Source organism: Pseudopodoces humilis, chromosome 4, assembly GCF_049639895.1.
Source record: "Pseudopodoces humilis isolate 2021_Gansu_Grassland_sample_001 chromosome 4, ASM4963989v1, whole genome shotgun sequence".
Taxonomy (NCBI): domain Eukaryota; kingdom Metazoa; phylum Chordata; class Aves; order Passeriformes; family Paridae; genus Pseudopodoces; species Pseudopodoces humilis.
In genome coordinates, this window is record NC_142203.1 from 44,675,806 (window position 1) to 44,700,512 (window position 24,707).

Genomic DNA, 24,707 nt, shown 5'->3' on the forward strand with positions numbered 1-24,707 from the left:
AGAGAACCGCACATTCCATAACCTTGACTCTAGGGCTGAAGTACTTAAGTGGTAAAAGACAAGCTGGAGCAGGACAGGATAACAGATGTTAGTTGTTTATTCCACTGGGTAGGTCTTACCACCCTATACTGCAGCCAAAATGCTTCTCACTTAGCAACATAAATGCTAAGTCCAATTAGCAGAAAAGCCTTGTTAGGGATTTAGTTCAAATAAATATCGTGCAAACAAACTCTCAGTCTTATTGCACTTGACTGACAACCAATAAGACTTATTCAATCTTTGTACCAATATATTTCACATTATTCCTTACAGAAGTAATGTTTTAAATAATTGCTTTAATTTAAATTATTGAATGTTGTTATGCAAAAAGGGGAACGGAAATAATCTCCATGCTAGTGATTAACTTTCACAAAACTGTAGTCAGCCAAAAGCCAACAATGGCCTAACAGCTCTCTGATCCTTAAAAGGGTTATTAAAATGCTATCTTATTACTCCAAGTAAGACTGTAATACAGTACCTTAACATAAGAAAAAATGTTCAAAATCGTACTGAAATATTTCAAAAAAACCCCCCAGTTTTTTGTGAAGAATCCTGATCAGAAACAAGAGAACTCCATGACATCTTGAAATAACTAAATGTGCACCTGATTATGTGCTAGTTCTAAACAAAATACCCAACCAAAAATCAAAAAAACACACAACTCTCCCCCGCCAAAATAAAAAAAAAATCTCAAAAAGCAAACAAAAAAACCCACAAAAAAGGTGAAAGTTAAGTATTCTATTTTCAAGCAGTTAATTATTTAACTTGCAAATTAGATTTTATACAGCTTCATGCCATTAGGAAAAAAAAATCATATATATGTGTTAAAAAAAAACATACACTCCCATGACAATAATCTGAAGATCTGAAGATATATACAGATAAAAAGAGAGTCACGTTTATTCCCATTACGAATGAGAAAAGAATGCTTGTATATTTTGCATTAGCCTAAAAAAATATCATGGGTACAAGGAAAATTCATCCGGTATTTAAAGTTAAAACTCTAACAGTATTTATTTCATATTCACCAAGTGCACTTATTAAAGTCAGTGGGCATTTTACATATGTATCTGAGGAAAGCACTGTTCTTAGTAAAGGAGTTAATCTTTCCATTCTCTTCTGTGTCTGCTATCATTATTAAACAAGAGGGAGATAGAGTATTTTCTAATTGACTATTCCTTAATCTGATATATTCTCCTCATAATTACTACATTTGATGAGCAAAAGACAAAATGAGGACCTTTTCAATGAGAAAAACCAGTAGTAGTACAGAAGGACATAGTATAGAAAAATATGAGGATTATGTTAATTTGTCCAGTATAACCAATATTTCTACATGCAGAATTTCATGATTCAGTGTCTCTATAATAAATTATTCATAAAAAGAAAAAAAAAAAAATCATAGCTAGATCAATATCTCTGTTCAAAATTAGAAATGCCCCCATATCTGCCCAAGATAGCTCATGACTCTCAGAAGTTTCTCAGGCTACTGCTGCTGACAATATGCATCAATTCTAAAACATCATGAATTGCACTGGCTACATTCTCAAAAATTATAGCAAATATTTTCAAAAAGAAAAGTTCTTCTTGGTACTAAAGATGACGGTTACAGGAACTACTTAAGGAGGTAGGAAGAAAGGTTTTAGAATAAGAATCTACCTAAATTCGTAAACAGCCTAAGAGCTATAGGGATGAAGTGAAAATAGTATATGATGTACAAGAGCCCAAACTCACAAAAGCAGACAGGCACTCAACTGCAATCAGATATTTCACTGAAGTTGTCTCTTAATACTTCCGTAGATTTTGTAAATGTACTACAGGACTGATAATTCTACTGCATTACTCCTCTATTTTTAATCTATTGAACAGTTATGAGAAAATCCTATATAAATCCATGTGAGATGTAAAAAACAGCCCCACTGCCCTATCAAGATATTTATACCTAAAAGATATTCCTTGTATTCACTTAAGAAAGAAGTTCATCACCCTGGTGTTCTTCACCACTCCCTATATTTTAGGTCAAGTTTTTAATTATTTTTTCTTTTTTTAGACACAACAAAAAGTTTATTTGTGTGTTCTACCATGCACACAAATCCTGAATTACTGAGTAAAAAGAATTTACTCCAGGGGAAGAGGTCACCAGGATGAAAGGTAGAAGAATCTTAAACATCAGCTAGACCAGATGTTGGTAAAGGCAGCCTACTGCTGTTCCTCTGTGATGTAGCGGCCTTTGTCTGCTGCACCTCCTCCAGAGTGTTTTTGGCTTAACAGATGTTTATAGGTTCAATATTTTAACATCCATCTATCTTAATCTCCTTGTTCCTGGTATACCCATGACACTCTGTTCTGCTGTTCACAAAGGAGTAAGTGATGAAACCTCAGTTTCTATGTAGTCAATACAAAACTTGCAGTGACTCAGCAAGGCTTTTCACCATAAACCCTCTGCTCAGAAAGACAGCTGTGTGGAAGGCCCAATGGGTTAACACAGGAAGTTCCTGGGATGGCCTATTGCTCCTTGGCATCACAATCACTCCGTAAGGGACTTTGAGCTCATTTCACAGAAGTCACTATTCTACTGCAGCTGGCATGTATGAATATAACATTTATCTTGGAAGAAGCTGATACTGTACTGCTACTGAAGTCAGTCAGTCCCACACATTCATATTTACAAAATATATTATATAAAAAAATATAAACCCGATGTAAATCAGGCATTCTTGACACACTTTTTAAGCAGTGACACAATCTTATTTTACTACTCATTTTGAAAACTAAAGCTAATATACTCTGTGGTGCAAAAATCTCATTTTCTGTGGAGCTTCCCACCCTAAGATCCTGGCAGACAAAAACACTGCTACATCTGCAAGAAAACTGAAGTTAACACTCTCATTTTTCTTTTCTCTAAGAAACCTTGCTACAGTTGGTAATAGAATATATTTGCTATATGCATAGCTCCTATACAAAGTTCGGTTTTAGAATTTAACACTGCTTCAATAAATGCTTTACATGGAGCACTATTTTCTCACAGTCTCATGTAAAGCATACAAAATAAGCAGTACTTGCTGCACACATAAAACATGAAAGAACTTTTCAAAGCATGCTTGCAGGCAGAAAGCTAGGTTTGATTTTACTCACTCTCTCAAATATTATTATAACATAATGATAAACCTATTTACAATGTCAGAGACGAATTTATTGTGTCAATCCCACTAAACTTGACCCTTCTGCATTCTCTCAAACCTTCCTCTGCCTGATGGGCCATAGAAAAAAAGAAAAAGGTAAAATTAATAAAGATGGTATGTAGTTATCTGAAAATATATAAACCAGACCAAAAAGCTGTGCTGAATACTTAATGTGATCATATAGAGAAAAGGCAAATAACTTCAAATCCTCGATCAAAGTTCTTTTCATGCAAGTGCTGTAAGTGGTTGATAACTTAGTATTCTAGACATGAAGACAAAGTATCAAACAGAAGTCTTTGGTGACTTAATATCCCATCCCTAAATTGAAACAAAGACCCCCCAAAAGCAAGACAAACTTCTAAAATATAGAATTTATTTGTCATTTATCCCGAAATTTTAGTAAAATCTACTGAATCATTTAGTTGTATTTTTTTTTTCAGCCAAATGCAGTTATCAGGAGCTGACTATTCCACAAAATGTCAAATAAATGAAGGTAATATAGAGGACTTTTTGCCAGTGCTTTAGCTAGTTGTTAGACTTCAGTAGCCTTTAGAGACCATTAAGTACCCTTTGGCTAATTGGCCAATGGTAGATTAATCCTCTTTTTATTCCAGCAGCACTATTTTAACACCCTTTGCACTCTGTCAGTGTAGTATCTGAATGACAAAATAATATTGTGCATGAATAATAAGCAGAAAAGTTAAATTAACATTTCATGTTTCACATGCCATACCTATGTGTCAGGGAAAAGAACCCTCTTTTAAAGCCACTGACATTCAACTTTTTTAAACAATCTCGTGTTGACACCTTACTGAAGTGAATCTTCCTAATTACTGCTAATTGCCTATCAAGGAAAAAAAAAAAAATCTTTCCTTGAAGTGCAGTTGTCTAGTATAGATGAACACAGCTCCAAAGTGCATAGTAAAGACAGGCATGACACTTGAGGTGTGCTACATTATTATGAGGTCATACTAAATATGGTTTGCAGTGAACAAAGCAGCTTTTAAGGATGTTTAAGGTACTGAAAATGTCAATCTCTCGTGAAGTGTTTAAATTAGTTCCCCAAAGAGAAGCACAGGCATTAACCAGTAGATAAGAGGTACATTTCTCATCTCAGATATTTTACTAAAGAAAAACATTTGTCCTGTTGATAGTAGTAACACTACTAGTGCAGTTCATCTGCATTAAAACAGCAATATTTACATTGGAATAGCCCTTTCACACATACAAATTATAAATTCAGCAAATATTGGAAAAATATTTGTTATTACTAACGATGATTCCTAGACGCAAAGATTTTGAGTGTCTTCTAAAACATGTACAACTACTGATCAGTCATCATTTATAAAGGGCTATTTGCTGTATAATACTTCATAAACAAATTTTCCAGGTAAAAATAAACATTTTACCTGTAATTTTAATTCACTTACAATTAATCTACAGCTATGTTTATTCTACAACTTATAAAAGTCTAGCATTGCAACATCTGACTACAGCAACTTATTAAATAATATAAAAAGAAAATCAATAGAATCACTCCAGACGTGGACTTTTTGAATTTGGGTTTGTTTTTCTCTTTTTGTAAATATTAATAATATCACATAGATCAAGAGCAGAAAACAAAGCTCTATTTTAGAGAAACATACAACACTCATATATAAATGAAATGGAGTCATATATTCTGGGCCAAATTCTACAAGAAATTAACTGCTCCTATAACAAGAGACAGGTCTGAGTACAGAACTGGCTTTGTGCAACAAATGATTTTTCAAATAAATTATAGAAAATAGGAGGAAAAAATGGTAATAATATAAATCACAATATTTAAGATGGTGAAAATGCTTCTGATATATGTCATCTGTATAATGATTACACCAATTCAAAGATACAGGTTTTGTCCTGCAGCAATTCTATTTTAGCCTTCATTTTCTAGCACTTTCATTTCATGTCTCTGTACAAGTAAACACTGCTGTATCCCATCTCTAATTTTTGTACGTATTAAGAACACTATCTTTCTTTCATACTAAAGCAGATGCTGCACTCCATCTGTCCTTGCAAATTTCAAGGGAATATAAGGACTATTAACTATTTATTTAACAGTACTTATACAAGTAGTTTCATAATGATCAATTATATGATCACAACTATATGATTTAATTTTTGTTGTGATTGATTTTCCAATACGGAGATGTAAACTGACAAAATATACAGCTGTGCTGGACATTGTCTGCAAGGCCTTAATATTTCCAGAGAAAAATTACAGAACTTGAAGAAATCAATATTTATTAAAAATAAAAATATTCAGTATTTCCATATATATTATATTTGAACTTATTTGAAATATTAGTATCTGCCAGAAACAACACAGTACACGAAAAATGTTTTACTACAAATAAATTAAAAATTAAAATTTAACTGTAGACAATTCATGAGACTTTGTCCTGTTTGAAAATATCTGAGTATTATGGAAAGCCAGTTGTGAACATGTGGCTGAAGTTCAAAACCAATGCTTTCATGTCTCCACCACTGCTATTTAAATAAATACTAATAAATAATAGTATTCCAACACCTAACACGCCTGCGCACATCAAGTATTGCAATGCAAAAGGAAAGTCTTCCAGCTGATGCTTAAAATTTGCCCCAAGATTTCCATAGCTTTATACTTACGAGGGAATTTTCAGTATAAGACATGGTATCCATGGGCTCTTTTGTAGTTACGACCAGGTTTTACTGCATGGGGGTTTTTTTCAGGACTACACAGTATTTATCTGTTTTCCACCAAACATAAGAGTTGGGGCAAACTCATAAAGCTGGAAATTTGAATTTTTCATTTAGGGTCAGGGATAGTGCTTGCCATATTCCCCCTGCTTAATCTTAACACTTCTAAGCACTGCAAATGAACTGCTTGCATGAGAGCCAGTCAGGGAATTTCACAATCCCTACAACTCATTACAAATTTAACAGCAGCAATACTAAGTATTCATATGTTTCAGATAACACATACAAATATGCTGCACTAAAACTCATTGGGGGAAAAAATTAATAATGCTTCCATCTGTTTTCCGTATAACTCACATAAAACAGAGAGAAACCAAAATGAAAATGCTATTTTAAAGACTGTGTTTAAACTTTCTTTTGATTTACCCACTTAGTTCCAAAGCATACAGCTTTATATCTTTAGAAAATAAAGTTATTTTTAAGAGAATATATAAGAAAAAATAAAACAAAACAACTAAAAGAATGGTGAAATATTAATTTAACCTCTCCTTACATCCATGTGTTTTAGAGAGTGAAACATTTTCTACTGAAATATTTCTGCATTTCTAATGGAAGTGGGCAGGAAATCTGTGCTTGTAGGGAAAGCTGTTCCATCTCCCATATTACTCTTCATATGTTATTTTCCTTGGCTCAAATTTCAGATTTTTAACTGTTAAAGACTGTTCTCTTTCAACCTATTTTGAGGAAGTGAGGTAACTATTTCAAAATAAAAATTACTAAAATGTATGTAGGCTATAGCCATTCTGAGAAGCTGGTTGCAATATTCAAGGAACAAAATTTATAAAGATAGCTCTATGCTTAATTTTATTCAATTATTTAAGTATCTCATTTTCAGCAACTTCAAATATTAATAAAAGCAGAAAAGATGTCCTCAGAAGGTATTCTCATTTGTTTTCACGCAGAGAGCTGTGTAAAAGAAAAACATTTTAAATATAGACTGTATTAACAAACTTAGGTAATGGAAAAGTTCTATGTTCTCACAGAGAATAAGAAACAGAAATAAACAACAAAGAATTGTAGGGAAAAAACTGTTAAGTATCTGGAAGGAATTTTTCTAATCACATAAAGGTGATATTATATAAATATTTATTTATTATTCACATTTCTATAAAAGAAAACAAAGACATTGCCGGCCACTTTAGAAAGGTATGAGAAATCAGATGACAGACATTGTGGGGAGGATGCAAAGGCAGGAACATTCTTCAAAATAATGAACTGCATTTAAAAATAACACTAAAATGTACTTCATATAAATTAAATTGGTAGTTCATCCCTGGATTCTTGTAAATGAACCCCCACAGTCTTATCTTTAATTTGTACTTTATGCTATCATCAGAACCCTTGTTAAAATTACAGACATAAATGAACAGTTTAGGGTAAAATACTCTTTATATTACTATATTTTTTATATACTATTTATACGTATTTAATATCTGAAGTGAAATAGACTTTCACTTTATCATGATTATCATCAATATTATGACTCACTCTGGAAATTCATTATTTTCACATACCTGTACAGTTTGAGGACAACACTGCAATTCTAAATCCCAGCTTGAACGAGACCTACATCTGCTTAGCAATTCCCTCATTTTCTTCTGCTGGTTTTACCAAGATAAGAGTATAGACAAAATCAACCATTTTGTGTACACAATACCCTAAAGAGCACAGGATGACCTTTCAATCCAGAAATAAAGAGAACACTGTGCACAGTTCAGCCACCAAAGAGTAGGTGCTTTCCCAGTGCCTATGAACCTCGTGAGATGTGCTGTGGCTACAGCTAGTCATAGTCTGCACTGCTGGGAAAGGAACTGCGTCAACATTAGGCATCAAGAGTAGAAAGGAGTGATGTAAAGTAAACCTGAGCATGATACAAGCCATGGGTAGACATGAGTCCATGACTACCTCATTAATTCCCAATTAAACTTTAGGAGAGCAAATTGGATCATGCAAAATATTAGTAAGAAAGCATAAATATTCTTTCTATCTCCTCTAGCAGTTACCGAGTCCACGAGGTTCAGGCACTTCAGCCAAACCAATACCTTGTCAAAACTACAAATTTCTTCCCTAGGTTTGCTAGGACAGTAAGAGTGTCTGACTTTGGCAAGGATGAAATAGAATCCTGGGAACCAGCACTCATTCTGTGCAACAATAAGGACTCTAAGACAGAGAATAACTAAGACAATCCCAAAGAGGAAAAGTTGTAGATATGTATTTTTCAAAAGGAATACCAGGTGTAGTTTCCTTGTCTCAGAAGTGTTTTTGCTGTAACACTTTCTTTTTCTACTGTTGTAGAAGATGTCTTAGTTCTTGACTCCCATTTCTTTATGCCTAGAAAGTCCAAAAAATCCCCCCAAACAAAAAAGAGAAAAAAAACAAATAAAATGAAAACAAAACAGAAAAAAAACAACCAACCAACCCAAAACAAAGCAAAAGCCCAAAAAACCCAACAAACAAAAAGAAACTTTGAGAAGGTTCATGCATCATCCTTGGTGAAGTGGTAAGAATGGCTTGTAATCCTGGCTATGGACATGTTTCGAAGTTTCTTCCTGTAGTGCAAGGGAGTAGCCAGGCCAACAGAGCAGCAGAATTACCTTTGACAACATAAGCTTAAACAGGGGGTTGTGGGAATGAGAAAACTGGAGTAAAATGCAAGCTCTAACAAAAATACCAATTCCCTCTGTGCAATATAATCTAGAGAAAGAAATCTCAGTGTCTGACAGGTAAGATAATAGGGTCGAACAGGACACTGGTGTTTTGCAGACCTATCAGTGAGGAACTGGTGAAGGTGAAGATTCCTCTTCTGCAATCCAGAGGAGTCCAAAAGAACTCTTTTTCTTGAAGGAGCTGTTATGGTCCTCCTTTCTGATCACTGATAAATCTTAGTAGAGACCAAAGAGTAATAAAATGCATAGAGGAAAAGGAGGACTTGGTGTCCAAGGAGTAAGGGTTTTCAAGGACTAGCTTCTAGAGCCGTTGTTCAAACTCTTCTCTATTAAGGTATCTTTCCTGTGCTAGTTACCTTTAAAAAAAGACCTTCCATTGGAGAATGAGGACAAGAAAAATTAATTGCTAAATAAGAAAGCATACATTAAGATGTCAAGAATATATTAAACATAGCACAAGTACCAAACTGTGTAAGGAAATAATTCCTGAAAATTTTGGTTTCAATGAAGAGAAGATTCTCCTGCCAGCCATCCTCAGTATTCTCCAAGAGAAAATGTGCATTATACACAAGTGGTATATATATAAGGTAAGTGGTCCTTCTTGAAAAATTAAATCCATTCTCTTTAAAAGATATGGAAGCACAAACTGACCACTAATTTTAAATAGTCTTTTATCCATGGAAAGGTGGGTATTACATTCCTTCAGTCTTTACTATCAATCTGTTATTATTTTCAGATTTCATTAATTATAGACCTTCAACTTTCCTTGTTATGTTTAAACCTTACTAAAATTCTTATTCCTTCCTTCCAATATGCGTTTTGTGTGCAGTGCCAAAACAAGATACACTATTACACAGAGCATCTTGACATTGCTAAGTAGAAAAAGAAATGTCCTCTCTGAAATTCTCTGTAAAAGCAATGCCTGACAAGCTAGCAATAGTTCTGCTATGAAGAGCAGTATTTTGACAATCTGGTGGCCCTCATGCTATGAAGTACCATCTTTGTGTTCCTAAGAAGCACACACTGGTATTTGTTCAGCCTGTGGATCTTTGCAAAATCAACACACATATCCACAAGACAAAATAAATCCCACAAACCAAAACAAAACCCCAAGCAAGCAAAAAAGCCACAACCCAGTCCAAAAACCTACCAACTACTATTTTGATTTTTCCCACAACTTACTGAGTTTTACCTTATGGTGGATTTAACATATGGTAAACTTAAAAAGGGAAGAATGACATGCAAAAATTAAGGCATCATATATGCATGTATTTTTTTCATGACTAATAACAACTTCTCCCCTCTAGGTTAACTGTTAATGTACAAATACTGGAAAAGTAGATTTGAAAAAGTAGGTATCAAGAACATATCTGTGGTCATTCACAAGTGCTGTTTCAATTAAATCTTGATTTTTTCCTTTGAGATTCAAACCGCAGAAATTTTTTTTGAAAAACAAAAGAAAATCCTTGCTAGCTTTGGAAAACAAATCCCAAGACAGCCTAACTCAGAACTTTCATTCAACAAAACTTCTTTCTTCTTACTTTAACTAATAACTGATTCTTACATTAAATACAAGAAGACTTTAAGAAAGATTTTAATGTTTTAATGCTTAAAATCGGAAAAATGTCAGCAATTTTTTTTTTTTTCTTCATGGCTAACTTTAAAATTGTTATGATTATAACTGCTTTGGAAAGAAAAAGTGCAAATTAAGAATTGCAGCTTTTTGTGCCTTTTTAATACCTGAAAACAATTTTTTAAACTGCAACACCATCTATAAAATGTCTGGAAAAGTTACAAACAGAGGAATAGTACATGGAAGTTTGGGGTTTTGTTACATATCTTTGTTTTCAGTATTTTTGAAATGACCTGCTTCTCATACTAGCAAAAATGTGAGCTGTTCTCAATCATATTTATAAAGAAAGAAAATATGTCATTATCAATATTATGACAGTTTTACCTGTAGAGACTCTCACACTTCCTTTCTGACCACTATTACATAATGAGATCTTACTGACAAACATGAATTGCTACACACCTCTACATGCAAAATAAAGCAAGGAAAGTTAAATTTCTTTAGAAAATCTAAGCAGAGTTTCCTGCTTGCAGCTGTACAGGAATCATCCACTTGCTACAAAGAAAACAAAATTACACACTTGCAATGCTTAGATCACTGTCACTGACTTAGAAATCTTGTTCTCCCAAGTGACTTAAAAACTTGAGAAAACCAGCAGTATGGCTAAACTGCACAGGGTGTTCCTAGCGATAATCATACTTTCTTCAACACCTAATACAAAACACAGACATTGTTTTAACAAATACCACTTGGCAGACCTAGAATATAGGATGGAGGAATAAGAGAATCACATCCAATTCCTCATGGATTCTCAGCTTGAATCCTGGATTTTGCACAGTTTACCTTACGAACATGATCCGAGTGACATTTCACAAATTCCTGGATAAATGTTGCTAGACTCTGCCAGCAGAGAGACTGGCTGTGTCATGCACAGATCGATAATAGCACTGTGTTTCATCAGCCACAAAATCAAAAGTGCTTCATCTGGCAAAAGCCATGGCCCTTGAGGATCTGACATATATAAAATGAATACTGTACACACGATGTCTACTACAAAAGCTGCTACTCTAAGAACAAGTCTAGAAACATACAGTTGAGTATATGTAAATAGGAAAATATATATTTGCATATATAAAGAAGTTTTTAACTCCTATTTATGAAGACCGGCACAAATAACACAAAGCAGCAGCTGAATAACAGAAATAAAACTAAACTTTTATGACGTCTGACAGAAATACAAAAAACACAGGAAAATCCAACATTCACAGACTTCAGAGGAATTCAGACGAAAATAAAAGGATATTTTAAACTGTACACAGTAGTATGTGTGATGGTGGACTACAATAAAATTCATGCTAAGCTACATTTAAGGACTTCTGATCAAAATTATGTTCATTGAAAATATGCTTTCATCTTCTTCGGAGTAACAACTCAAAAAAGAAGTCTTGAGACTGTCAATCATCATATACTACCTGTACTTTCAGTCCTCAATTAAGGCTTTCCCAAAGTAACAACAGAAATTTATGCCTCCTACCACTTAGACTTCCTCACGAAGGTCTTTTGGTGTCAGAGATTCTAAAATTTTCAAATAAGTGCAGCACCTGTAGACTTTTAATTGAAATTAATTTTTATCATAATGCCTCTCCCTCATTTTTCTCACAGGAAATTTAGTTTTGGGGTCTCTTTTCTGCCAAATTTTATATGGTAAACAATATTCTGGAAAGTAAGTATTTTTACTGTTTTGAAGCCAAACCTTTAACAAAATATCTCAACTTACTTTTTCAATAGTACTTTCTCAAGATTTTGGCTCTAAAAAAAGAAAAATTAAACTGTCTCTATGCCCCAAATTAAAATGAAAAGTTTTTTCCTTAAAAAATGTCATAACTACCTCACTGAAATCATACTTGTGCCCAATCCTCCTGGTAAAATGTGAAGTAAATATTAAAAAAAATCATAATTTATCTTTTATTTTCTGCATTTTCCTTTATCAACTTACATACTGCCTAAATCAAATAGCTTTAATCTTCTCTCAGCTCTGCAATCAGCAACATTTAGAGGGTTTTACAGGACTAACGAGATCCTAAATTCTGTGTACATTACACACAAAGGCCATTTTTCCTTGTCGGCATATCTTCTGCTTAAGACTAATGATCTTTAAATGTTGCACACCATATAACTGGCACTTCCTTTGGGCTACTTGCTTCACTTCAATATCCACCTTCCCTGTGCTGTGATTTTATATGTGTATGTCTTCAGTGGTGATGGTGATGGGCTTCTTCCTCTGCCTCGGAATTTCTCTTCCTTATAACCTGATGTGTTTGAATGCTATCACAGCACTCCTTCTTGGCTTCAGGTAGCTCCTTAAAAACAAGTGGTTTGACTTATCTTAAATTTATCATTCATGCTTACATCTCTTTTCTGCAGAACTGAACTCATTTTAGCATTAATTTAAAACTATACTGTTGCCCAGCTGAGTTCTGTGACATAAACACACTTCTTCCATCGTTGCTTCAGGTGAGCGAACAGTGTTACTTAAGTTGAGAGTTAACCTTCCTGTTGATACATCCCATTAATTAAGCTCATACCATCAAAGAAATACTCTCTCTCTCTGTTCCTTTTTCATGCATCCTACAGACCCAACTTTATTTTACTCCTTTAACAAACAATCTGCTCACAGTTAACCACAAGAAGATGATTTCTTCCCTGTTTGATTAGTTGGCCAATATCACTGCAGTTGTCTGACTCCAACTGGCAATAGTTAATTACAGACACCTAAAAATTACAGATCTCATATCTGGTATGTTTCTATCTTTGCTATTTTTAAAATCTTCCTTGGCTAGACTTAGGACTTTATAATTCTTTTTCTTAGCTATTTAAACTTCAGTTATCTTTTAATCTGCTCTCTGAAAACCTCGCATTGGTCTCTGGAACAATGTATTTTCAAATCCTCCTCGTAAGTCTTCAAATGTTTTCTAAATTAATTTAATTTCCTTCTTGTATTCTGTGTATTAGAACTACATACATTATTTTAAGATCAGTCAAATTATACCAGTGAAAGAAAATATAATCTTTCTGCTTGTCTTGTAAAGACTCCAGTTTATGCATTTTGAGGACTGTATTTTTTAAAATGGCAATGGGAGTTCATGCTCAGCATTACCTCCTAGGACTCTCATTTTTCTTTAGAGTCCCTGGTTCCCAGGAGACAGCCATTCAGCCTCACTCAACAGGAAACTCGAGCAATGTATTGGTTTTCATTATGATGTAATGATTTACTCATTAACAACACTGTGAATCATAATAAACCATACTCTTCAATCAGACTCTGGTGGATGATTGAAAGCTTAAGAGTAGTTTTCAATGACTGAAGATATCCTATTGCACTGGCTTGGATTTTTTACATTGCCATTAATTTTTTAAAAATGATTGGAAGATTTTATTTCTAAAACAAACAACAAAAAGATAGTCATTTATTTCATAGTATATCCAGATAAAATAGATATGTAAGGTGTAAACCATTATCCTGGTGAAAAAAATAATGTTATCATTCATGTGAGGGTTCAACTGAAAAATTAATTTCATGGTATGTGAGATTCCGAGCAAGTGAAAATGATTAAGTGGTACTTATATGCACAAGTTTAACCTTAAAGCATGAATTGAGACATTGTACCTCCATTGTGTTCCACGTAGCAATGCTTAGCTCCAATCCAAATACTACATTTGAAATTTTAATTCATATTTACATTTTAATAAGCAATGACTGTTGCACAGAGGCACACACACAAAAAAATGAGTGAATGTGCTTATAAAACTTCTGGTACTTTCAAGTCACAGAGCTATTTTTGTAATCCCATGACCCTACTTACCCAACCTCTTAGAAAATGCAACTCCTCAAGTAGAGAAGTGTCTTTGACCAATTCTCTTAGTCCATGTATGTACCTTTCTAACCGTACTAAGCATTCTCCTCCACCAATCTTGCATTCTGTACCTTGACATGGTGAAAAATTTATTTAACAGAGTAGGACAGGAGCAAAGGAAAGGAGAAGTAAAGTAGGAGAGTCCATTGGGAGAGTGCAGGAGAATCAACTCAATGTTCACAATACAAAATTATCTCCCCAATTTCTCATGAGTCATGAAGACTTTTCCTAAGAACATAATTGGGAAAACATTTATCTAGGCTGGGAAAGAAAGAAAAGAGTGACTTTCAGGTAAAAATACATCACAAGAACCAGGGAAGAGAACTGGAACTTCCAAGGGAGGATATATGGCTGATGGAAACCCAAAGCAGCTATTTCTTGCACATTATTTCACAGTCTATCAGAATACTAAATCAGAGAATATTAAAAATGCAGCTACCTCCCCTGTTGTTGCTCCTTCTTCAAAAGTTGAAAACAAAAAGGAACCCCTCACTATAGAGAGATCTATATGGAAGATTAGAGAAAATAAAATTTAATTTTAACATGATAAGTAGGACATCTTGAAATTTCCTTGAACTCAGTGGAAATAAGCACATGTACAAAGGGTTTAGTAAAATCATTTCCATAGTTAATAGCAGTAGTTACTAATAATGAATAATTCATGGACTGCTCTGGTAAACAAACCTAAGAGTACTGGTCCAACTGCAATGCAAACTGTTTTTTTGTGATGAACCCTTAGAAACTCTAATGTGCCAGATCTCAAATGTAATCTCTTGGCAACATATGAATAATTATTCCCAAATCAATGACCCTCTTTGTGTGAAATTTAATAAATATCCTCTAACAAAAACATATATGATCCTTAGAGCTATACATACTGGAGAAGGCTCGAGAATCCAGTGTAGCTTTATGCTTAACTTTAATTAATGAGCAGATCACAGTGAATTAAATAAAAACCCTCCTGTGAACACAAAAGGAAATCCTATTATGATAGAATATGTTCAGCTTTTCCAGGTCACAAATTGTACCTTATTTGGGAATTTTTTTACAGGAACAAACAGTTCTTTACAGTTCTCTTTTGGTTTGTGGTATTTTTTCCAATAGTAAGATAAGAGCAAATGCAAAGGAATGTTTGACCTAATCACAGGGAAGGTGAATAAAAAAGCTCATATCATATGAAATTAATAACATAAAAATTACAAGATATCTTCTGGATTTTATTTCAATATATATACAAGTTTCTCATATCATCTAAATGTGTGTTCCATTACTACATTAAGCTACTGGATATAGTTACATTAGCTTTACTTATTGGTATGTGTACAACCTCTGTTTGTAACATTACAATAACATGCTGATTTTTTCATACAGGTTCTTTCTTCTAATATAGAACAATCCTTTTCAGCATTTCTACATGATAACAGCAATATAAATCATACTGATTGCAAGTATGATCTCTGAACTTCATGTAGTTTTCACAATTTTTTATTCATAATATATTTTTTCTAGAATTTATCTAAGTTATATCATTTTGACAGGAGCATAAGTCTAGTAGTCCTAGTTCATGCCAACTCTTCTTTTTAATTTATGAAGACTAATTTCCTACATACAATGTACTTTAAATGCTGTTCATCAATAATGCAACAGGTCTATTGCAATTTTTTTTCAAAGATCAATATAAATTGTAAAAAGTATTTAGCTTTATTTTTGTTTCATAATGACAGCTATATATATATTTTATACACAGAGCTGTTAACAAAACTGACTTCATGATGTTTAAATTATATGATGCAGCAAAATACCAAAATAATAAAAAAAATTTGGTGTAGATGCATTTTAAAAGGTCAATTATTTTCATGTTTAGCCTTGGCTATTCCTTATTTTATTTCCAAGTCAGCTTAAGGAGCTGACCACTGAGTCAGTGGTCAGAGTCAGTATTACAGATTTCCCCATTTAGTAACCATACTGTTTGAGCATATTTGACTAGCTGACTGTTTCATGCCAGACTGGATTTTGGAGTTAAAAGACAGAAAGATAGAAAAAGGTGAATTCTAGCCTCAGAGGTCGCAGGGAATTTTCTGTCTCTGTTCCCAGCCTTTATAAGTGCGACTGCATACCCTGATTTTTGATTTATTAGGTTCAGCAAAGCTTTAATAAAACAACAAAGCAGAAACTATTCTTCTCAATATTGTCAATTCAAAGCCTTCAAAATTTACAAGTAGATCCAGAAATTAAAATTAAATTCAAAAAAATTGAGGTTTGACATACATTACAGACAATTTCTCCTGCAAACAGATGTTGCTCCTGCTCAGGTCTAGAACAACACTGTGAGTCTTTCTCTCATGAACACATAGACTGGGAGCATGTTTTGAGATATTAATATATACTGTGCCTGCAAAAAAGATCATTGCAAGATACATGCAAACAAGGGCAAAAGCAGTGTGATGTCAGAAGTAAAAAACATAATTTCTCAATCTAATTTTGAGAAAACATCAGTCTCATGCTGATACATAGCTTAGTTCAATTATTATGTAAGCCTCTGCTGTCTTAGATTGCATTGGCAAACTCTGGAAAGGTTGGCAGTATATCCTGGTTCATGATAGGTTTACTCACTCTGGTTTACCTTTCAACTTGTATTGAATTTTCAGAAAAAGCAGAATAGAAAATTTGCTGGTTTAATTTTTAAATATTTTTGAGAAACCTTGTTTACTTGTTTCAGAGTATTGGGCCCAAGGATTACAGTTCCCGTAAATTAACCTAAACTGCTCTTATTAAAAGTAGTTAGGGCAAGATTACCTATATGCTTCTAAAGAAAGGGAGAGAAATAATACTTTGACACTTCTCCTAATGTTTTTGGGAACAGACTTTTCCTAAACAGCTTCACAGAATTCTCTGGTTATTCCATTACAATCTGTGCCAAAGGTAGACAGCTGAAGAAATTATTTTGGATCAAGTTTGTCAAAAGTGTTAAATATAATGTATACGGGGTTTTTATTTTTAAGATAGCTACATGTAAGACTTAACTTTGCCCTGTAGAGAATGGAAAGGGACATTGTTTAACAAAGCAAAAGCAATTTCAATTCTTTTATTTTGGACTTATTAAAATATGTGATCATTATCAGCATCTCTTCTTTTACTTTATTTTATTATTTATATATATATATGAAAGTCAGAATTCCTGCACATGCTACTGACATAGCAGTGACTTTATACAAAGTTTATTTGTATAAATTACTATTTATACATAACTTGAAGTCTTCCAAATTTCAATCATTCTAAAACTTTTAATAAAATTTTGTCATTCAGATCTTCTGTAGGTGTCCTTAAAATCATCTAATGTACATAATGAGAAATATCTTTTCATGTTACCAGAGAAAGAAGAAAATCCAACATTCAACTTAGAAGAGTTGACACTAAATGTAGAATCTCTTTCATGAACTTAATAAAAATATACAAATGCTCTGGAGTACATCCATGTAAGAGATTTCAAACACATAAAACCAGGACATTTATAAAAGAGTTTTGACAGGAAATAACTGGATGGGTTTACAACCATTTCTAACTGGACAACATTTATCTAGAAAGCCTAAAATATCTGTCCAAGTAATTACATATTTGCTGGAATGAATAAAACGTGAGGAAATTTCAAAAGCAGTTTTAGCTACTGCAGGATAATTACAAATAGCATTCCGTTTATAATTTAAAATTTATTCCTAAAATTTACTTTAAGGAAAACCATAAACATACACAAATTGTTAGATATATATGTAATAAATAATTGTTATATATATTATATATATATATATAAAGTAATTGATATATTAATTGTTATAATACATATTTAAAGAGTGAAAAATCCGTCATGAAAACCAGAGTTTAAGATATTTGCATAAAATAATAGTTCAGCCAATAATTTCCAATACATTTAAAATTATCATCAGTTTTTCCTTTGTTTCAGTGCAACTGAATAGCACTAAATTGGCTGATATATTTTGGGTACCATAAAGGGAGTGAAGCTGTGATGCTGGTTTTTCAGATGTAACACCAAATTCTGGCCTGTCCTTTGATACACTGAGCAATAAAAAACAGTCAAGAGAATATGTAAAGAAAGCCACAACCTTTAAAGAATAAAAAGCTTTCTTTAGCACTTTACTTTTCTGCTTTTCATGCTCATACTTTTCTATGCCTGAGATAATCTACTAGATAAACAAACTATGAGCTCAGGGGGAAAGAGTTCCCTTAAAATTCAAAGAAAAGTGAAAATCAAATAGCTAAAAAAAAAGTTTGGAGGTATATTTAAAGTGCTGTCAGAAAAAACTCATCTGGGTCAGATTTAAAATATGCTTCAAAAAACAATTAAAACCTCTTTCCAGGAAGGAATCTGAAGAAAAACCCCAAAACTTTACTTAAACCTTCATGTTATCCTCTTCAAAGAATGTGTCAGCATTTGACTGGTTGACTTGTTCTTATTCTGAGATTCAAGCTTCCTGCTGAAGTAGACTTACACGTGCACTTTGCAATTGTGTACAGTATTTCGTAAGGAAATGCAGCTTTACTGTGATATCACCTGAGAAACACTCGAGAACTGGAGATGCAAACGTATGGTACATCTCAGAGTGGACCTTTGAATAGCCTTGACATGACTAAGAGAAGCACTAGTGACTTAAATTAATTACGATTTTAATTTCTTATTCAATATACTTTGTCTGGATTTTTGCCATAAGAATGACACTGCATAAAACTAACAATGATTACTGTGTTCTATGCAATAAATACACTCTTTTTATAATCACTCATTGTTAGAAATGAGTAGAGGAGAAGACTAAACCTTAGAAAAAAGATCCTGATTTTTTCCAACAATTTCTTTCAAACGCTTTTCTTAGAAATTAAGAAAATAATAAATATCACTGTTTCCACATTAAGTATCTGCTCCAGCTGTGGTTTCTATACACCAATAACAAAATGTAACTGCTGAACTTCTGTACAGATGGTCTTGACTCAGTGTTAATGTGAATCCTTAGAGAATGTAAGTGTTGATTCTCACATATGCAGTCACTTCACAGCCATTTTTTAAAATATGCAAAGAATTGCTTTTGCAGGAATGAAACAAAGTCAGCTATCTACATTACTGCAAAGCATTTATATGGCCAAGCAAAACCAGAACTTAAATCCAGAATTCTGAACTCTTAAGAGCAGACAAATATACACCGAGATATTTGTCTGTGTGGATTTTCAAGAAAAGCACACAAAACCATGCAAGTACGTATTCTGAAAATCAACAGATGCTAGACAGTCCTTAGGTTGCATGAACTGTTAAATCTGTCTCAAAACGAACATCTGGAACATTTAAATCTTAAATCTAGAGTCAATCTTCTAGAGTCCCTGGGGACTGTAATGAAGGACTGACTGCGCAAACATCTGTCCTTGTCTGCTAAAGGATTTATTTTCTTAGATAAAATCAGGCAAAATGGCAGCTTGTTCAAGCCATGATGTTAATGTTTATAGTTGCTAGACTGCTAAACTTACCCCAGCCAAGGACTAAAAGCTCACTATTAATGCAAGTGCACTCAGAACTGGTTATGGCAGTTAACCATAACACTTATTTTTGGATAGAAGTAATTTTGCCACTCTTGAAGTACTTATAATTTCCTCCAAATCCAGAGATTGTGTCAATCTTTTATTTTCCTATGGTTTGACTGCTCGTTTTTTACCTTCTACCTCTCAAGTAAATCTAGAGTAACAGAAGTATTAACAAAAAACATTAACATTTTTTTTCCCTTGCAGTATCTTAAAACTTCACGTCTAGATAGTATTTCTTACCAAAAAAACCCCATAAAAGTCCCCTACAAAAAATATGTGCTTTAGAACTATTAGATCTGTCTGAATCAGGGTTCTCTCTCTAAAACACGGGTGTACCCTGCAGTGACTGTATAGGTTCTTTACCTCCTTATTTTTCACTTGGCAAGTAGCCCAAGCCTCGGCTTTAAATTTCCCACTTGGTAGCACTAGTATGGCACCTGAAGAGTAATTAGTTGTAAGAAGGGGAATTTGAATTGTTTGCTGAGAAGGAAAAAAATATGCATGCCTAATAAAGATTTTTTCCTTGAGTACCCGAAACACCCTTTATTTATTTTTGCTTGGAATGCAACACCCTTTAAATAGACCAGTGACCAATTTTTTTAAATACCTTCCAGAAAAACGGAGTGATAGAAAACCAGTTTAGTTTTGAAGCCATGCTATTTTTGTTTTAGTCAGTCTTTTCCATTACAGCAGCTCTTATCTTGACATAAATTTTGTTCCCCCCGCTTTTCGCTTTTTTTTAACCAGTTCCCAGATAACGACATTTTCTATTTTATTTCTCACATTGATCTTCTATGGACACCTAAGGAGCAGTCTTCTAGGAAGGTAAGTCATGAAGTCTGAGAAATCAGAACGTTTTAGCTAAATTACACGTATAGTTCCCTGTGAAGTTTATACTGTCCATGAAACTTTACATTATCTGCTTGTAAGACAGACAGATCTTCATTGGTTCCAATGACCTTGGAAACTGTTTTTAAACAATACATTACACATATATAGTTATGTAAAATGAGTAGCAGAAATGAAGTTTTCCCTCCTCCAGAAATTAGCAGTTCCCTAGTCCTAAGAAAGTGAAAAGTGCTGCTCCTGATACTGCTTCTGCCTTCTGTGCCAAGACAAAAATACAGAGAAGTTTGAGGGGGAGGGGATTTGATTTCTTTTTTAATGTCTGCCTCCTTCCAGCAAGTCCATCTGTTGCAGTACTATAATTCTGGAAGCAGGATGTGTGTGTGACCAACAGGAGACAATTACTGCATAAGTGTTTGTTGATTCAGCTCTATAAAGGGCAGGCCAATCACTACAGTATGAACAGAAAAGAATTCCAGCTGAGGAGCTGCATATAGATTAACACAAAATACATATATACATGAGAATGGGGAAAACCAGAAAGGAGTAATGGCATGGAAAAGGATTAAGTAGAAATGAAGACTGAAGCAGAGAAGAAAGTTTGTGTCCTTGGGCTGTTAACTAAATACTTTACTAGTCTCTATTTCCATAAACTTTGTGTGTTGACTTTTCACTCCAACAGAGAGAGATGGGATTAAATAGATATGGAACTGGTCTGAGCCCCCTTGGAAGAAAAGGTTTCGTGGTTTGTAAGGAGCAGTGCCTGTTCTTCACAGAGGAACAGTTTTGGACTGACCAGATTCTCAGGAAGGTTTGCAGATCACAGGCTAGAAGTGAAAATTACCTCACTCATCTGAATACATGTAAAATACCAGCATGAAAACACTTTCTTTTCAAAAGGATAAATGACTTGCATTGATACACAAGCCTCAATATCATTTATACATAATAACTGGCCCACACAAAGCATGGTAATATATAATATTTCATAATTTTGCCTATATTAAATTAAAATACAAAAATCAGTGTTATCAAAATTTCACAGAACTACAGTAGAATTAAGGTGAACATTGCAAGACACTATAATGAAAAGTACTTTACCTCTATGGCCAGTTTATTAACTTGAAGTCTCTGATCAGCCAAAGGTAAATGACTTGTTAATTTTTCATTGTTTTCTTTAACATTCTTAATGAAATCCACTGCTGTCTTTTTTTTTACTCTGTAAAACAGCTATCTCCTTCTGCAGTGACTTAATTTTTTCCTGTAGTTGAGTAACAGAGTAACCCTGGACAGTTTCTGGAGACAGTGGTATTTCTTCTTTTTGCTCTGTACACTGAACATAAAATGGCATGTTACTAAATGGACAAAATCATCATAAATAAAATGATTTATGATTTTGTTTTGGCCCTTCAAAACAGTCTTGCAGTGTCTAAAATATATATCAGTAAGTAAACTGGTAAATTAACAGCTGACCTACAAAAACATAAAACATACAATACAGTGAACCTATAAACACTCCATGTCGTACTTTTTCTGAAATGCCAACAATGCAAAATCAACAAGAACTTGGAAGTTACATGTCTTGAATTTCTGATCAAGATTATCAAAAATAAAGGCTTCAGTGTCTCGTTACCAGGCTGGGTTTTTTTAAGGTCTAAACCAAAATACATTTAATTTGTTTCCTTGGCTGTGTTTGCTATAAGGGGCAAACATGAACAAAAGGTAATGAAAAACCTCATATCAGTCAGTAGATTCACTAGGTGGAACTTACTAAAAACTAACTTTAACTGTGTGAAAAGATGCTGTTTGACAGTCATTTATTACATGAGAATTTCACTTTAAAATAATGACCTAAATATCTGAAAATATACATACAAATTCAAAAAAGCAAATCTTGCAACAGCTTATCAGTGGGTTTGTGCACTAATTTACTGGGTATTAAATGCTCAGTGTATATCTAAACACTTTTGATCAGGAATACTGCAACATTTCTCCAGTTTAAGTCTTCAGATTGCAATTTCTATGTTATATCATGCAACATATTTCTGAGAATATTCATATCTAAAATAGTTGTTAAGCAAATTTAAAAGAGTAAAGATCAACACATTCTCTACAAACTGCACTGAACAAACTAGTGACATTGCAGAATAACTTAGCCATGAATTGTAGATGAGTACAATCACCACACAATTTGAAAGACCAAGAACTGAGCTCTCAGCAGATGATGAGCAAACAATCCATGCCTGCAGCAAAAAGATGGAGATCTCCATTCTAGGCCACAGGTCTAATAAATGTATGAGTTGTAAGAGAGTTTCAGTAACTCTGCTGACACCACACAGGGTATTATATATTCCTACCACGTGAGGAAAAGCTGACCAAGTCCTTTTATCATAAATGGTCTCATCTCCAACCCCGTGCACAGCTCAAGACTTTGGAGATTGCTTTAGCCTCTCTTTGTATGAGAATACCTTGATCCAGCAGTAGGGTCTTTAAATCCTCTGGACAGATTCAAGAATTCTGTTAAAAGTGTTGTTCCCAGCTGTCAATGCTAAATGTTTGTGCAATACTTTCTTCCATACTCACAAACCATGTTTTCAAATCCTTTTCCTGCCATAGGGGAGTTCTACTGAAGAGCATTTAACTGCTTAGGGCTCTCTGGACACTTCCTGACTTTGCTTCAGTTCCACCAGTCTGAAACAGATGTCTGTCAGAATGTATCTATGTTCTCCAGTCAGAACAGAGAGTAAATGTAATACAGGCCCTACTGAAGTTGCACTGGCTGTGCTATACTCCCAATCAAGAGAGGACAGTCTCCTGGATTTCCTGGATGCCTTGTGTGTCCTCATTCAGGACTTGCAGAAGATTACCAGGAGTAGCACATTCTTGTCAGATTTTCATATATATCATGTGCACCTACTCATACTGTGTATTGTTACCAACAGATTAATGGATAAGATTTTTCCTTTTTTTCAGTTTATTTGACCAAAAAGTATTGAAATAATACAATCAAGAATATGTAACAAGACCAGAGAGTATGCATTTGCTTTAAAATTTTGGAAGCTAAGAAAACATATTTTTTTTTCCAACTCATATCACCATTCAAAATACTGAATTTCAAACTAGTTATCTGAAAGCAGCAAGTTGTTCAGTGTGTCAGTATTCTGTTTCTTGAACTAAGAAATAGTAATATCTACTTATATATAAAATTACATGAAGTGATTTATTTGGACAAACACAGGAGGGAAAACCTATTAGACACTGTTAAAAAGTCCAAGAATGAGTCATCTGTTACAGATTGTATGGAGCCTCTAAAGACCTGGGACACAACCAGCTGGCCCTCTTCTGTGAGAAAACAGTATATAGATGTTAGCAATGAGACAAGCAGTTAAAAACCCAGACAATGACTGTAAATAGGCTAAGAAGAAGCTAAAAAGCACGCTTTTCAGAATCTCCTGGACACAGTATCTTTCTAAGATGGAGGAACTCATCCACTACACAACAAACAAGCTGAGAGACATTTATGCTTGATTAGTCAGCACTTGGCTAGAAGGGAGGGAGAGAGGGGTGTTGCTGTCTCCCTGTTACAGGTTAGGTCAGGCTGTTCCGTATGGTGTTTCTGACTGAAAGTTTAATGAGGTGCCTGTGGCATTCTTTGTCTGGACTATGAGACAGCACCACTAGCTTACAGCAACTTTAGGTTTTTAAACCAACTTTTACATTTCTGTCCAAATACTTTTACCGATATATTTGGGTTGTATGGACAGATTTTGTTAGTGGGGGAGCTACAGGGCGGGCTTCTGTGAGAAGTTCTCAGAAGCTTCTTCCATGTCCAGAAAAGTCAATGCTAGACAGCTCAAAGCCACCATTAGCCAGGACTGGGCCACTTGGAAATGACAGCACCTCTGTGATAACATAATTAAGAAGGAAAAAAGTGATTGAAGATGTATTGGTGGCCACAGAAGAGCTGAAAGAGAACATGTGGCAGGAACAACCCTGCAGACACCAAGGTCAGTGCAGAAGGAGGGACAGGAGGTGCTCCAGCAGGTGCTGGAGCTCAGATTCCTCTGCAGCCCGTGGTGCAGACCATGGTGAAGCAGCTGCAGCCCATGGAGGATCACAGGGATGCAGA

At 34.1% G+C, this 24,707-nt stretch overlaps 1 protein-coding gene across 1 annotated transcript in view; it reads right to left on the bottom strand.

Annotated features, from left to right (window-relative positions):
- Window positions 1-24,707, bottom strand: part of CNTLN (centlein) — a 197,961-nt gene that overhangs the window by 34,796 nt on the left and 138,458 nt on the right. Inside the window, 3 exon segments of the mRNA XM_088054637.1 lie at window positions 21,658-21,793; window positions 21,795-21,866; window positions 21,868-21,911. Of these exon segments, the coding sequence (XP_087910763.1) occupies window positions 21,658-21,793; window positions 21,795-21,866; window positions 21,868-21,911 (252 nt within the window).